The sequence below is a fragment of the Mandrillus leucophaeus genome, unplaced genomic scaffold, assembly GCF_000951045.1.
Source record: "Mandrillus leucophaeus isolate KB7577 unplaced genomic scaffold, Mleu.le_1.0 Scaffold249, whole genome shotgun sequence".
Lineage (NCBI taxonomy): Eukaryota > Metazoa > Chordata > Mammalia > Primates > Cercopithecidae > Mandrillus > Mandrillus leucophaeus.
In genome coordinates this window covers 1087987-1105401 of record NW_012102576.1, presented here as the reverse complement: position 1 = coordinate 1105401, position 17415 = coordinate 1087987, and the positions used below count along the sequence as shown (strand labels likewise).

General features: G+C 37.9%; 1 protein-coding gene across 1 annotated transcript in view; it reads right to left on the bottom strand.

The window, feature by feature from the left end:
* Positions 1 to 6032: 6032 nt before the first annotated feature.
* Positions 6033 to 17415, bottom strand: part of CLEC2D (C-type lectin domain family 2, member D) — a 25496-nt gene continuing 14113 nt past the window's right edge. The window contains 4 exon segments of the mRNA XM_011983314.1: positions 6033 to 6074; positions 7816 to 7897; positions 8000 to 8103; positions 13093 to 13277. Coding sequence (XP_011838704.1) covers positions 6033 to 6074; positions 7816 to 7897; positions 8000 to 8103; positions 13093 to 13277 — 413 coding nt within the window.

Below are 17415 nucleotides of genomic sequence, written 5' to 3'. Positions count from 1 at the left end.
CTCTGGGACTGTAGGTTCAGAGGCAATGTATCTTTTGTCTTCTCAGGTGAATCTGATGGCAAGAGTTTGAAATATGCAGTTTGGGCATTATACTGAACTTCATAAAAGTCAGATAAGGCTTTCTGGTTAGAAGTGTTGCAGGAGCACTGGCAGCGTGCTGCGTGCGGCTTTTTGTTATTTGGAAAAAACAACCTAATTTTCCCATAAGCCAATGTGACAGAGCTCATATTTTATAAAAATATGTTTTTTCTGTGATCTGATATTTCGTACAAATGAATCAACATTATTTTAACAAAGCTCTATTTTAGTTCTATACTCTTTTGTTTACGGAAAACTGGTAAGAGGAGCACAATCATATTGGGCTTTAGATCTTGGCCTCCTGCCAAGGAAATTATGCAATCTTTGTGAATTGTGGTTGGTTACATAGTTTATAAACCAGAGAGTTTGTTTCCTCTTCTTATTTGTGTAGGAAGTACAAGCTTCCTAGTATTCTCTTCTGCAAGCTAGAGAACGAGGAAAGCCAGTGTTGTAATCCAGTCTGAGTCCAAAGCCTTAGAACCAGGAAATGTCTTCATGACTAACACGTGAAGTATTATTAAAATATGCCTAAGTCAAACAAAGCATAATTCTCAGTGTAAGGCCAAAGGTCTGGGAAACTGGGGAACTCCAATGTCTGAGAGTAGGAAGAAATGAATGCCCTAGGTTTAGAAGAGAATGAATTTACCTTTCCTGACTTTTTGCTCTGTTTGGGCAGGGACTGTATGAATTGGATGATGCCTGCCAACATTGGTGAAGGTAGATCATCTTTACACAGCTTAGTGATTCCAACACCAATCTCTTCCAGAAAAGCCCTCATAGACACATCCAGAGATAATGCTTTCCCTGCTGAGTATACCTTATCTCCGTCAAGATGACATGTAAAATTAGCCATCACACTTCACTTGACAGTTTTAAAGTGTTTTCAAACTGACTGTTAGGTAAAACAGAAAGCCAGTCATCTTTCGCATAATTGAGACCCACCCTGAAGAATGAGAGATAGCTGTAATACATTTACAGTTCGCTGCCTGTCAGAGTATTTACTCAGAATTACACTAGAAGTAATTTCATGAAAATAATATTTTATTGTACAACCTTTTCATTCTACTTCAATGAAAAGCAGGCATGAACATTACTCAAGCTTCAAATTTTACTGAAAAGTAAACATTTTAATTAAGCTTAAGGAAAAAAGAAATTTTCTGAGATTTCCAGTGTATACAGAAGTGTCTTTCCATTAAGAATAATTAAAAGTCACAAAATATGCCGATAACTTGCCAACTGAGGGAAATATTTAGTGGTATAGAAATCAGCAATGAGAAATGTTGGCTCCAACCTCATCCCAAGCATCCAGTAATACCATAGCACTGTTTGAAATGCACTCTTAAAAATTATTAAAAAATTAGAATGTCTTGCCCAATATTTTATATGAAGCAGTCTTACTGAAACAGTTGTTTTAAAGCAAACCCTTTTTCATCACTCTATGTTAATTTTAAAAAGTGGTTATTATGTAATAATAAAACGCTCTGGGTAGTAATTTCCGAACTATGACCTTGGTATGTTAATGCTGAAGAGAGAATTCGGAGCCTCTTGTATCTGCTTGTATCTGTGAATATTTTTGCTTTGTTTGTTGTTGTTGTTTGTTTTCTTCAAGTCTTGAAAAATACTAGCCAATGCTTGGGCAAAGCTGTTTCTCTGTTTGGGATATAAATTAGAGAAAATGGATTTTAAGAATTAGAAAATATGAAGCAACACAAATAATGCTGTATTGCCATTGCTTGGTTTTTAAGCCAAATATGACAGAAAGGTCACAGCCTTCGGGGTGCCCCTGTTTGACCCTAGACCCAGGTGCTGCCAGCATCTGGGCTCAGATTCCAACTCTTCTCCCATTCCTGGTATTGTGCAACTGACAGTGAACTGTAGTCCTGTGGAATTTATTCAGCTGCAGCTAAGCAGCTGGAGATAATCCTGAGTAAAATTCATTTATTGATGAGAAAAAAAAGACTTTTTTTTACAGCTGATTAAATTGTGTATTCCAATGAAAAGGGAGAAGTACTTACGGAACACTCCTAGGTTATATACTTCCAGAATATAGAACAAATTCGCAGATTTGGGATTAGAGTTTATAAATATACAATTGTTATGCACTGTGTATTATTTTATATAATATATAATACATTATATTTAGATGTAACATATAAATTATATTTGTTTAAAATTAAATGATAATCATATCAAAAAGGGAAAACAAATGTTTTAATGTGCTTAGTACTTAATATGTACTAGGCTTTGTGCATCACATAATTTGATGCTCTAGGAAAAAGAGCTGAAGGATTTACCCCAAGCTTACATGGCTTTCCTGATCCAGCCTGATAGGAGGCCCAGCAGCAATACGGCAGTGTTCCACAGCGCCACCTACTGATACTAAAGGCTGGAATGATGTCTATTGGAGTTTTTTTTCTCCCAGTTTCCGAAATTTAAACAAAAAGAGACAAAATGAGGGCCTGATTGTTGGTGACCAGGAATGAGGGGAGTAAAACCAGTTTTCAGGTAGCATTGCCAGACAAAATTTAAATTTCAGGTCGGGCATGGTGGCTCACACCTGTAATCCCAGCACTTTAGGAGACCAAAGTGGGCAGATCATGAGGTCAGGAGATCAAAACCATCCTGACCAACACGGTGGAACCCATCCTTACTAAAAATAAAAAAAAAAAAAAGAAAGAAAGAAATTAGCTGGGTGTGGTGGCATGCTCTTGTAGGCCCAGCTACTCGGGAGGCTGAGGCGGAAGAATCGCTTGAAGCCAGCACACGGTGGCTGCAGCAAGCCGAGATCGTGCCACTGCACTCCAGCGTGGGTGACAGAGCAAGACTCCATCTCAAAAAAAAAAAAAAAAAAAGAAAAAAGAAAAAAAATGAATTTCAGATAAAAGGTTTTCTGTAGTATATTATTTTTTAAAAATATTCAATGATACTTATTAAAGCACTGTTAGCAAGGCTTTATTTAGGACCATCGGGGTAGGTAAAGGGACCACTGCAATGAGGTTTTGCAGTGAGGGAGAGATACAAATACAACATGGTTAAGTGGAAGTTTATAGCCAAGGACCAGTGTGGGAGTCAGTGGATGGAAAATTGCTAACGGGAACATCAGGCATAAGGGGCACTCTGGCTAAAGCAACTCCACAGGATTCTTGCAGAAGACAGATCAGGGTGAATAGGCATCATCTGGAGGATGGTGGATGAGGAACCTGATCAGATATCCAGAGTGATCAGATATCAAGGATGGGTGGTTCTTGCTAAACTGCCTTAGCAGGGTTATTTGCTAAAACTGAATTTTATAAGGAAATCCACACATGGGACTAGCCAAAGATTTAGAAGGCTGACTAAAGTTTTCCAAGCAAAGAACTTTTGTCAGTATGTCCCAAATGTAATATGGAATATACTATATAGAAGATGATTTGCAGTTTATCTGAAATTTAAATATAACCCTAGTTATACTCTATTTTTGTTTGCTAAATCTGGGAACACTACCCATGGAAAGCATCCCTGGGATCTTTCCACCAAACCAAATTAATCCAGATATAGCTTTTTAAATTTTTCAAAATTCTGCTTTAAAGGCAAAGCTGAAGGTATGGGAATTTCTCTAAGGGCTGCCAATCATTGCAGAGAAATATCTCAGGCCTGAATTTGTTCCCACTCTGAATGTTAAGGTCATTATTAAGCTGCTCTGCTGAGAACAGTAATATGTAAATCTAGGCAACCAACAGCCTTGAACCTCAAAGATAGTAACCACCTGGGATTTCAGATCACCAGTTACTGTATCATCTGGAGTTACCTAATCCCTAGTCTTCACCTACACATCTTAATATGGAAACACTGAATTGCAAACAAAGCAATTACATTGGAGAAAGATTTAAAAGAGAAACCGAATGAACAGATTCTTGCATTTGAAAAGATAATATGAAACATAATTTTTCCCTCAGAACAGAATGGGTGAGAATGCAAACATTCTAAAAGGTATGAGGTGCTATCTAATTGTGGTTTTAATTTCCATTTCTCTAAATGATTAGTGATATTGAGGTTTATTTTTTTTTTCTATAGCATTAGGCCATTTGTATTTCCTATTTTGAGAAAGGTCTATTTGGGTGCTTTGCCCATTTTTAAATCAGGTTTATTTATTTTCTTGCTTTGAGTTGTTCGAGTTCCTTATATAGTTTGAATACTAACCCCTTGTTGAATATACAGTTAGGACCCAAAGTAAAACTTCTCCCCCTCTGAAGTTTTGCTAAACATCAATTGACGGAGGTAGATTAATAGGATAAATGGCAAACAAATCTGTAAAAATGCATGGAGAGAATCACAGAGTCATCACCCCACCAAGCAATAGGGTATGGATGGTGAAATACCCTTGTTCTTAGAGGAAAGGGAGATGGAGAGGTTTGGATGATTTTAGGAGAATAGTAAATAATTTGGGGAGAACTTAATGGGGTGAAGATCACACGAATGGCCTGGGACGAAGTCTATTGGGCTTGCAGAGAAGACAATGGTTTGCGAGAAAAATCTATCCAGGTGTGTTAAGAGACTTCATTCTTTTTCCTGCAATGTGACTTCAGTTAATGAAAACCCATGGAAGGCACCAGAAGTAGCTGTTTTCTTATTTGGTGAGTCTGAACTTGAAGCAGATAAAGGAACTTCAGAGAACAACTTCCTTCTGTGCTCTGGGAAAACAGAGGATTAAGAAACAGGGGTTGAGGAGGAGGTCACAGACACCTTGAGGCTTCTTTGGTTCCACCTGTCAAATCACTGCATTTTACGGTATCCGTTTCTGAGCCCCAACAATAGTTTGGAAATATCTTCTCCCAATCTGTAAGTTGTCTCTTTACTTCATTAATTGTTTCCTTTGCTGTGCAGAAACTTTTTTTATTTTATGCAATTTCATTTGTTGATTTTCACTGTTGCTGCACAAATCCAAAAATTATTGCCCAGATCAACATTTTGAAGCTTTCCCCCGTGTTTTCTTTTAGTAGTTTTACAGTTTTAAGTCTTTAATCGGTTTTCAGTTGGTTTTTACATATGGTATGAGATAGGGGTCCAATTTTATTCTTCTGCATGTGCATATACAATTTTCCCACCACCATTCATTGAAAAAACTATTTTTTCCCCATTGCGTATTCAACCATTAGGGACTGGGGGTGGGGAATAGAGAGATGTTCCCCACATGTCACAGGGTAGTAGGTTGCAGTTAAGAGGAACAAGATTTTGAGATTTATTGCACAGCATAGTGACTATAGTTAATAATAGCGTATTGGATCTTTCCAAATTGCCAAGAGAATAAATCTCAAATGTTCTCACCACAGAAAATGATAAGTATGTGAGATGATGAAATGTTAATTAGTTTGATTTAATCATTCCATAGTGCACACATGTATCAGAACATCACATTTTATTCCATAATATTTTATGACTTTTATTTGTATTTTCCCAGTTATTAGCGACATTGAGTACATTTTCATATACCTGTTAGTATAAGAAATAAATTCTTGCCGGGTGCAGTGGCTCACGCCTGTAATCCCAGCACTTTGGGAGTCCGAGGCAGTGGATCACGAGGTCAGGAGATCAAGACCATCCTGGCTAAGACGGTGAAACCTGTCTCTACTAAAAATACAAAAAATTAGCAAGGCATGATGGTGGGCACCTGTAGTCCCAGGTACTCAGGAGGCTGAGGCAGGAGAATGGCGTGAACTCAGGAGACAGAGCTTGCAGTGAGCCGAGGGATTCCAGCCTGGGTGACAGAGTGAGACTCCATCTCAACAACAACAAAAAATAAATACAATTAAAAAAATAAATTCTTTGCTCATTCTAAAATGGGAAAATGGGGTTATCAGTTCCAATGTGCTTCTAAAGATTAGTTGGGGCTTTGCTGTAACATCTGGACATATGTATCTGGTTTAGAACAAATCCACTTCCTCTCTGTGTAGTACCTGGCACTACTGGCACCTTTGTCATTCAAATAGGCACACTCTCCTGCTCCCAGGATAGGAAACCTGCAAGAGAAGAAGCAGAATCAGTGTGTCACTGAACATGTCTTCAAAAGCAGAGAGAAAGAAGATGAGAAAGTGAGAAAACTAACATTAATTCAACCTCTAAAAATAACGTTGTTTTTCCTTGTGTCGCGGTGACTAATTAGTCAGTGGGCTTTGCTTAGCAGGAGATGTTATAAATCAACTACTGGAATGGTGCAAAGTCCTGAATCAAACCTATTTCATGTCTGTAAGCGTAATATTCTTTCCAGTACATCCAAAGCCTTAGCTGGCTAATGGGAGAAGTCTGATACCTGTTTTCTTTTACACCGTTTCCCAACATTTTGCTTCCTTAAATAACTGAAGACTCAGCAGCTATATCTAAAAACCATGCTTGATTTTATTCCTCCGACTTCCCTGTTTGTTTTAGTACTGGAACTGCAGTGCTATTTAGCTGAGTTTAGATTACTTGGCAGAGATATTTTAGGTCAGCATTTGGATTATAAATTTCTCCTCTTTGCTCATTGGAATCACTATCATCTATGATATGATTTGCTAACTGTTGAAACACGCTAGACCTTAATCATATAATATTTCACATTTCTTTAAGTGATGAGCAGTTTCCAACAACTGGTTAGTTAACAATATATTTGATCCTTAAAATATTTTGAGAGGCCAGGCATGGTGGCTCACACCAGTAATTCCAACATTTTGGGAGGCCGAGATGGGAGGATTGCTTGAGCTCAAGAGTTCAAGATCATCCCAGGCAACATAGTGAGACCCCATCTCTGGGAAAAAAAAAAAAAAAAAAAAACAGACAAAGAAAAGAGCTCAAGATGCTCGAGACGAGCGTGCTGGCTAACACGGTGAAACCCAGTATCTACTAAAAATAAAAAAAAAAAAAAAAAAAAGCCAAGCAAGGTGGCACACACATGTAGTCCCAGCTACTCAAGAGGCTGAGGTGAGAGGCTCACTTGAGCCAGGGAAGTCAAGGCTGCAGTGAGCTATGATGGCACTACTGCATTCCACCCTGGGTAACAGAATGAAACCCTGTCTCTCAAAAATACAAACAAACAAAAAAACATTTTGAGAATTAGGTAGAGAAACTTTACTACTTCCATATTGTAAAATAGGAAATAAAAGTTAATTCTAGATATTCATAAAGCAGTCACAATGTACTGGGCAGTGTAGATACAGCAATGTATAAATGTACTTGTTCTCTGATTTCTAAAACTTACCATCCTATCCAAGGTCAAAAGCTAATGAGAAAAAACTCATTTCAAACCTGCCAATGTCAAGTCTGGGGCTCTTCTTAGTAAATAAAGTTATATTTCCAATATTGATGAATGTATTATAAGAAAGTAGTTTTTCAAAACTGTCTCATCTCTCAGACAAACGTTGAGTGAAATTGTGTGAATCCAATTTTTCCAGCATTATCTCAAATATTTTTAGTAATCTAAAGATCCTATAAATACACAACTGAGATTAAATTTTCTAGTGCCAAACTTTACCCATTTACAAATTTTAAAACTATCATCTTATTTTAAATAATAGGTATAATTGCTGTCACTCATAATCTTTCTCTGATACATCAAAACCTCTGTTCCTCACATCAACCCTGTGAAATCAGGAGGACAAGTGCAATTTAATTTTGTTGTGGAGGTCAGGAACAGACTTAAATATACTGTAGGGTTTGCTCGAAATGAAAGTGTTTGAAAATGACATAGAGAAGCCTGGAGCCAAGTTCACAGTCAGTCTACCTCACCATGACAAGTGTTGGATTCATTCAAGGAACTTGTGAAACCTTTGCAACATACAAGTTGGCACCATCTTCTTTTATGACTAATCTTAAAATGAGAAATTTTAAAGCACGTAACCAGAGAATACTTTAGATTTAATGCAAAGTAAATTCAAATACAAATATTACTGCCAGATTTTTCAGAACTTACTGTCTTGTCCATTCAGTACCATTTATCCATTTCCATGGCTGGCCTTGCTCTCTGCTCAGCCCAATCCAGTGATCCGAGGGGCCTTTATATCTCAACAGGAAATTCTTTCAGAAAACACAGAGATGATAGTCATTAATCTAACATAACCCATCCTCTCCCAGAAATGTTGCTGCTATGCTATATTCTTTTTTTTTTTTTTTTTTTTTTTGAGATGGAGTCTCGTGCTGTCGCCCAGGCTGGAGTGCAGTGGCCGGATCTCAGCTCACTGCAAGCTCCGCCTTCCTGCCTCAGCCTCCCGAGTAGCTGGGACTACAGGCGCTGCCACCTCGCCTGGCTATTTTTTGTATTTCTTAGTAGAGACGGGGTTTCACCGTGTTAGCCAGGATGGTCTCGATCTCCTGACCTCGTGATCCGCCCATCTCGGCCTCCCAAAGTGCTGGGATTACAGGCTTGAGCCACCGCGCCTGGCCACTATATTCTTAACTACTCATAATTTTCTTCGTTTTTATTTTGTATTGTTTAGTAACACACACAGAATAGGTATACTATATTATACATATCAAAAGAAGATAATTTAAAACTGAGACAAATTGTTGATAATTTGGTTACTTTTGTTTCTGTATAGTACTCCTTTGTATGACTCTTCCCCAATTTATCTATTATACTATTGGTTGACACCAGGGTTTTATCAAGTTTGGAATGTATGCTACTATGACATTCTTGTCACTTGTCCTAGAATAGAATTTTTAGGCCCCAGGATATGCTTTTTGTCAACTTTAAGAAACGACACTAGGCCAGGCACCTGCAATCCCAGCACTTTAGGAGGCCGAGGTGGGTGGATCTCCTGAGGCCAAGAGTTTGAGACTAGCCTTGGCCAACATGGTGAAGCCCCCTCTCTATTAAAAAAATACAAAAATTAGCTGGGCATGATGACACACACCTATAATCCCAGCTATCTGGGAGACTGAGGTGTGAGAATCATTTGAACCTGGGAGACAAAAGTTGTGGTGAGTCAAGATCACACCACTGCACTGCAGCCTGGGCAACAGAGTGAGATTCTGTCTCAAAAAAAGAAGGAAATGACACCAAACGAATGTAAGTGTACCAAATTATCCTCACAGCAGCAGTGTAGGCTGGTTTCCTTTGCTGTGTTTGCTTGTCAGCCTGTACTGTCCTTTTTATGATTACAAGTTCTGAATTTTAATGCAATTAAATATATAAACAATTTCCTTTATTAGTAGTAAATTTAGGGACTTCTTAGGTAAATCTTTTACTCTTCCAAATCATAAAGATGACTTTTATTTTTGCTTTACTTTTTTTAGTTCCTTACAGTGTACAGTTAGGCTATTGATTTGAGACCTTTCTTCCTTTTTAGTTATCTGTTCACAGCTATAAATTTCCCTCTTAGAACTATGTTTGCTGTATACCATCAATGTGCTATTTGTATTTTTACTTCATTTGTCTCAAGGTATTTTCTAGAGTCCCTTGTGATTTCTTCTTTGACCACTGGCTGTTTAAGAGTGGGTTTTTAAATTTCTACATATGCGTGCCTTTTCCGGTTTTTCTAGTTATCGATTTCTAACTTCATTCCATTGTAACTGCAAAAGATTCTTTTTATGACTTCAAACTTTTCAAATGTATTAATTTTTTTAGGTTTTGTGGTCTAACATATGGTCTATTTTGAAGAATGTTCCATGTGCACTTGAGAAGAATGAGTATTCTGCTCTTGCTGGGTCGGTTATTCTGTATATGCCCATTAGGGATAATTGGTTTATAGTGTTGTTCAAATTTTCGATTTCCTTATTGATATTCTGTCTAGTTGTTTAATCTCATATTGAAAGTGAATATTTCATTCTCCAACTTTTCATACAACCGTTTGTTTCTCCCTTAAATTATAGCAATTATCACTTCATATATTCTGGGGCTGTGTTAGTAAGTACATATATTTTATGACTGATAATTACTTTGCTATGTCAAAATTTTTATCAATGCATAATGCCCTTCTTTGTCTCTTGTAAAATTTTTTACCTTAGTTTATTTTGTCTGACAAAAATACTGCCACTCAACACTATTTTGGTTACTACTGCTTGTATGGAATATCTTTCTAAGTCCTTTTACTTTCAACTTGTGTCCCTATATCTAAGACAACTCTCTTGTAGACAGCATATAGATGAGTCTTGTTTTTCTTTTTAATTTATTTGGTTTTTAGCCAACTTGTCAGTCTCGGCCCTTTAATAGGATGGGTTCATCCTTTTTTATTTAATGTGATTACTAAAACAAAGTTTACTTTTGCCATTTAATCATTTGTTTTCTCTATATCTTATATGTCTTTGTTTCTCAAGTTGTCTGTTACTGACATTTTTTGTATTTAATTGATTTTTTATAGTGTATTGTTTTCCTTTTTTCCTTTTCTGTATATTTTTAGTAATTGTATTAGTGGTTACCTTGAGAATTATAATTAGCATCTTGAACTTGTAACAATATAATTTCATAATATCAACATAGCTTCAATAACTATGCAAACATTTTGATCCTATATGTCTTCATCCCTCCTGCTTCATAAGATTGTCACAGATTGCATCTTTATACATTATATGACCACTCTCATAGATTTATAATTTTTATTCATTTGCCTATGAAATTATAGATAAATATAAATATAGAAAGCTATAAATAGGAGAAGTTATAAATTATATGACACATACAGTAATTCTGGGTTTTATATTTACCTCTATTGTTACCTTTATGAATATTCTTTATTTTGGGGGCTCCTAATTGCTTTCTAGTGTCCTTTCAGTTCAGCCTCAAAGGTTTCCTTTAGCATTTTTTGTAGCACATACCTACTGGTAATAAAATCCCTTAATTATTAGTTATCTGAAAATGTGTTATTTTTTCCTTCATTCTTGAAGGACAGCTTTGCTATATATAGAATGCATGGTTGGCAGTTTTATTTTTTCTTTCAGACATTTAAATATGCCATTCCACTGCCTTCTGATCTCCATGGTTTCTCAGAGAAAATTAGCTATTAATTTTATTTAGGATCTTATGTAAATGATGAGTTGCTTTATTCTTTCTGCTTTCAAAATTCTCTCTTTGGATTTTGTCAGCTTGACTATAATTTGTCTCAATGTAGATCTCTTTAAGTTTACCCTTTTGGAGTTCATTGAGCCTCTTGGGTGTATATATTTATGTATTTCCCCAGATTTTGGAAAGTTTTGTTCATTATTTCTTTAAGTGTATTTTTCTGCTTCTCTTTCTCTTCTCTTTCTTGGATTTCTACAGTGCATCTCTTGGTATGTTTGCTCATGTCCTACAGGTTTCTTAGAATCTGTTTATTTGTCTTCATTCTTTTTCTTTGTTTTTCTTGGTCTGGATTGTTTCAGTTGTCTTAGTTTCAAGTTTTCTGATCTCTTACTTCTCAAATCTGCTGTTGAACTTCTTCAGTGAATTTTTAAAATTATTTTTAAATTTCAGTCATTGTACTTTTCAGCTCTGGAATTTTTGCTTGGTTCTTTTTTACAATTTCTACCTTTATATCGATATTCTAATTTTGTTCATTTATTATGTTTTGGGTTTCCTTTAGCTTTTTGTCTAGTTTCCTTTAGCTCATTGGTTATACTTAAGACTGCTGATTTAACATTCTTGACCCATATTTTTAATATCTGGGCCTCTTCAGGGATAGTTTCTGTCAGATTACTTTTTTTTCCTGTGAATGAATCATACTTTTCTTTGCATGTTTTGTTTTTTGTTTTTTGTTTTTTTTTTTTGAGAACTGGACATTATGAGTACTATGTTGTGGTAACTCTGGTAGCTTAATTCTTTTGCTTTTCAGGGATTGTCGAATCTTGGTTGTTGTGGTTCAGAGTCATTTGGTCATGATTTTTCCTAACTGTTTTTATTCACTGTTGTGCATGGTCATTGAAATCTCTGTTCTGTTATCTCTGCAGTCAGCCAGTTATCTAACAAAAATTGTCTTAAATGCCTGCTTCCCAAATCGAGGAAAAACACATACTATTTATTTAAATCCTTTGGAAGCCACTTCAGCTGATGAGGATTGACGCAATGATAGCCTACTTCTGTGTCTGCCCCTCAGCATTCAAAGGCAGAAATCAGCAATAACCCTGATATTTGGAGAAAAAGATTCTTATTGTCCACCCTGGCAGCAGGAATTCATTACAGGAACATGGGCAGCAGTTCCCATGGCTCCCTGCAATAATGGGGTGTGGAAAATAGTTATTATTGAGTAGAAACGCTGAAATTCACTGGCATTAACCAAAATTTGTCATCCTTTTTATCAAATCTTCCCTTGATGCTTCCAGTGTTTAACTAGACTCAAGAATTCCAAAATAGCTACTTCAGACAGTTTTTGACAGTTTAATAGTTTTCTTAGTGGAGGAACAGATTTCTGTAGCTTTTTAGTCTACCATCCTCTCTGACATCATTCTTGCTTGACTTACTGTTTTTACTCTATTATTTTTTTGAGACAGAGTCTCACTCTGTCGCCCAGACTGGAGTACAGTAGCATGATCTTGGCTAAATGCAGCCTCCACCTGCCAGGTTCAAGCAATTCTCCTGCCTTAGCCTCCTGAGTAGCTGGAAGGCGTGTGCCACCATGCCCAGCTAATTTTTGTATTTTTTAGTTGAGATGGGGTTTCACTATGTTGGCCAGGCTGGTCTCGAACTCCTGACCTCAAGTGATCCACCTGCCTTGGCCTCCCAAAGTCCTGGGGTTCCAGGCATGTGTTGCTGCTCCTGGCCTTGTTTGATTTATTTTGAAACAATGTTGCTAACTTCTTACACATTTAAAATTGTGTTTTTACCAGTACTTTTCTAATCCTTATTTGCACAGTTTTGGCTCACAAGTCAAAGAAGCCTCTGGCTTGCTTGCCTTCTGGGCCTGTTCCTGCCATGAATGTTAAGGTAATTTTAGATGGTTCACTGTAAAATGTAATACATGCTAGGTTACTCTTTTCTTATACAAAAAAAAAAATCAATATAAGGCAGATGTCTAAACCTACCTCTTAGATAATTTCACAGGAAAAAATATCCTTGTAGGCCTGAATCTTTGATTCTGACCAGAACTATTTTCTTACCAGTTCCTGGAAGCTTTCAACCTGAGCAAGATTAGCATCTTGTGAGTCACAAAACCTCTGACTTGATGTCCAGTTCTTGGTGTCATCAGAAAAATAGAAACACTTTCTTTGAAAACCAATCCAGCTTTCTGGGCATGCAGCTTGAAGACATACTGATGACTTTTGATGGCAGTTAGCTCTTATTGCTGAAAATAAAATAAAAATAAATAAAATTTAAAAAATAAAATAAAAATTTATACTTTTATATTGTATTGTATAAATTACCAAGTGCTAATATACTTTCTGACACTCTCATTATTAAATGTATTATTTTCATTTTTCAAATGAGAAATATGATGCTAAATATAATTGTATACATTACACAGCAAATGGCAAAACTGAGATTCAAACTCATACCTTCAGCAGGGGGTGAGCTGAAAAAGGAATTACTTAACCTTGCTCTGGGCCATGTATCTATTTGGCTCTCAACAGTGTTAACCTTTCTTAAAATATTAGATACATTAATGATAGCATTTGATCAGCTTTGGAGAACAGATAGTTCTCCACGTGCTCTAGATCAGGGGTCCCCAGCCCCTAGGCCATGGATCAGTACTGGTCCATGGTAAGTCAGGAAGCAGGCCATACAGCAGGAGGTAAGCAGTGAATGAATGAGTGAAGCTTCATCTGTATTTACAGCCACTCCCCATCACTCATTACCTCCTGAGCTGCTCCTCCTGTCAGATCAGCAGTGGCATTGGATTCTCATAGGAGTGAAAACCCTATTGGGAACTGCTCATGTGAGGAATCTAGGTTGTGAGATCCTGGTGAGAATCTAATGCCTGATGATCTGTTACTGTCTCCCATCACTCACAGATGGTACCATCTACTTTCAGAAAAACAAGCTCAGGGCTCCCACTGATTCTACATTATGTTGAGTTGTATAATTATTTTTACTATATATTATTACACAATGTAATAATAATGGAAATAAAGGGCACAATAAAAGAAATGCACTTAAATTATCCCCAAACCATTCTTTGACCCCAGTCTATGAAAACGTTGTCTTTCACAAAACTGGTCCCTCATGCCAAAAAGGTTGGGGACTGCTGCTCTAGATGACTTAGTAAAATGAAGGGCAGGACATAGACACCTCATGTGAATAAGGTTTCTTGATGTGAAAAGGCCTCGTATATGTCTAAATACTATCATAAATATGAAATAAGTTGTTGTACAGTGAGCTTCCTTCCACTAAGGAGATTTAGTGAGGTTTTCTACAGTTTGAAGGCAGCAATACCTCATGGACAGGCTTTTCTGACCCACTTCTTATATAATCAGGAGAAATGCTCTCTTCATGTGGGATCTAAAGCAATGAATGTTTCTCCAGATAGTTGTCACTGAGGCCCTAGTAACTGACTGTTCATCTTCTGTTATATGATCCCCTTCTCCCTTCAACTCAACAGTTCTGAAAGTGTCTATGATAGACCAGAATGCTGGGTATTCATAGAATCATTACTACCAATTGGCATCACTATCCTTGGATTTGGCTCTTATGAGATGAGAAATCATGCTTGGTTATGAATAATAACTGGTGTAATCTGAATGTCAAATCATAACACCAGGAAAACATGTATTGTACCTGGTTTGGTATCACAAACTAGGTACCAAATTATAACTATTATAATGTAATTCCTTGAACCAGACCATAAGGCAGGATGACTTTCCCCAAATCTGTGCATCTTTGTTGTGCTATCACTGCTCCTGTATCAACCAGTTTAAAGAAAATGACCAGACCAGAGAGGGCAAGATGGCTGATTAGGAACAGCTCCGGTCTGCAGCTCCCAGTAAGACCGACGCAGAAGGCAGGTGATTTCTGTATTTCCAACTGAGGTACCTGGATCATCTCACTGGGACTGGTTACACAGTGGGTACAGCCCACAGAGGGCAAGCAGAAGCAGGATGGGGCATTGCTTCACCCAGGAAGCACAAGGGGTGGGGGAGCTCCCTCCCCTAGCCAAGAGAAGCCATGAGGGACTGTGCTGTGAGGGAAGGTGCTATCTGGCCCAGATGCTATACTTTTCCCACGGTTTTTGCAATCCACAGACCAGAAGATTCCCTAGAGTGCCTACACCACGAGAACCCTGGTTTTCAAGCACAAAACTGGGCGGCTGTTTGGGCAGTCACCGAGCTAGCTGCAGGAGTTTTTTTTCAATGCCCCACCAGTGCCTGGAACCCACTGAGACAGAACCATTCACTCTACTGGAAAAGGGGCTGAAGCCAGGGAGCCAAGTGGTTGTGCTCAGTGGGTCCAACCCCCACAGAGCCCAGCAAGCTAAGATTAGCTGACTGGAAATTCTTGCTGCCAGCATGGCAGTCTGAAGTGGACCCCGGATGCTCAAGTTTGGTGAGGGGAGGAGCATCTGCCATTACTGAGGCTTGAGTAGGCAGTTTTCTCCTCACAGTGTAAACAAAGCCCATGGGGAAGTTTGGACTGGGCAGAGCCCACCACAGTGCTGCAAAGCTACTGCAGGCAGACTGCCTCTTTAGATTCCTTCTCTCTGGGCAGGACATCTCTGAAAGAAAGGCAGCAGCCCCAGTCAGGGGCTTATAGATAAAACTCTTATCTCCCTGGGACAGAGCACCTGGGGGAAAGGGTGGCTGTGGTTGTGGCTTCAGCAGACTTAAACGTTCCTGCCAGCCACCTCTGAAAAGAGCCATGGATCTCCCAGCACAGAGCTCGAGCTTTTCTAAGGGGAAGACTGCCTTCTCAAGTGGGTCCCTGACCCCCATGCCTCCTGACTGGGAGATACCTCCTACCAGGGGTTGATAGGCACCTCATACAGGAGAGTTCAGCTGGCATCTGGTGGGTGCCCCTCTGGGATGAAGCTTCCAAAGGAAGGAGCAGGTAGCAATCTTTGCTTTTCTGCAGCCTTTACTGGCGATACCCAGGCAAAGAAGAAATGGATAAATTCCTGGACACATACACCCTCCCAAGACTAAACCAGGAAGAAATTGAATTCCTGAATAGACCAATAATACGTTCTGAAATTGAGGCAGTAATTAATAGCCTACCCAACCAAAAAAAGCCCAGGTCCAGACAGATTCAGAGCCAAATTCTACCAGAGGTGTGAACAGGAGCTGGTACCATTCCTTCTGAAATTATTCCAAACAATAGAAAAAGAGGAAATTCTCCCTAACTCACTATATGAGACCAGCATCATCCTGATACCAAAACCTAGCAGAGATACAACAAAAAAAAAGATAATTTTAGACCAATATCCCTGATGAACATCATTGCAAAAATCCTCAATAAAATACTGGCCAACTGAATCTAGCAGCACATCAAAAAGCTTATCCACCACAATCAAGTCAGCTTCATCCCTGGGATGAAAGGCTAGTTCAATATATGTAAATTAATAAATGTAATCCATTACATAAACAGAACGAATGACAAAAACCACATGATTATCTTAATAGATACAGAAAAGGCCTTTTATAAAATTCAACACCCCTTCATGCAAAAAACACTCAATAGACTAGGTATTGATAGACCATATCTTAAAATAATAAGAGCTATTTATGACAAACTCATAGCAAATATCATACTGCATGGCCAAACGCTGGAAGCATTCCCTTTGTAAACTGGCACAAGGCAAGGATGCCCTCTCTCACCACTCCTATTCAACATAGTATTGGAAGTTCTGGTCAGGGCAATCAGGTAAAAGAAAGAAATAAAATGTATTCAATAGGAAGAAAGGAAGTCAAATTGTCTCTGTTTGTAGATGACATAATTGTATATTTAAACAACCCCATCGCCTCATCCCCAAAACTTCTTAAGCTGATAAGCAACTTCAGCAAATTCTCAGGATACAAAATCAATGTGCAAAAATCACAAGTATTGCTATACCCCAATAACAAACAGAGAGCCAAATCATGAGTGAACTTTCATTCACAATTGCTACTAAAAGAATAGAATACCTAAGAATACAACTTACAAGAGATGTAAAGGACCTCTTCAAGGAGAACTACAAACCACTGCTCAAGGAAATAAGAGATGACACAAACAAATGGAAAATCATTCCATGCTCATGGATAGGAAGAATCAATATTATGAAAATGGTCATACAACCCAAAGTAATCTATAGATTCATTACTATTCCCATCAAGCTATCATTGACTTTCTTCACAGAATTTTTAAAAAAAAACTACTTTAAATTTCATATGGAACCCAAAAAGAGCCTGTATACTAAGACAATCCTAAGCAAAAAGAACAAAGCTGGAGGCATCATGCTACCTGACTTCAAACTATACTACAAGGCTACAGTAATCAAAACAGCATGGTACTGG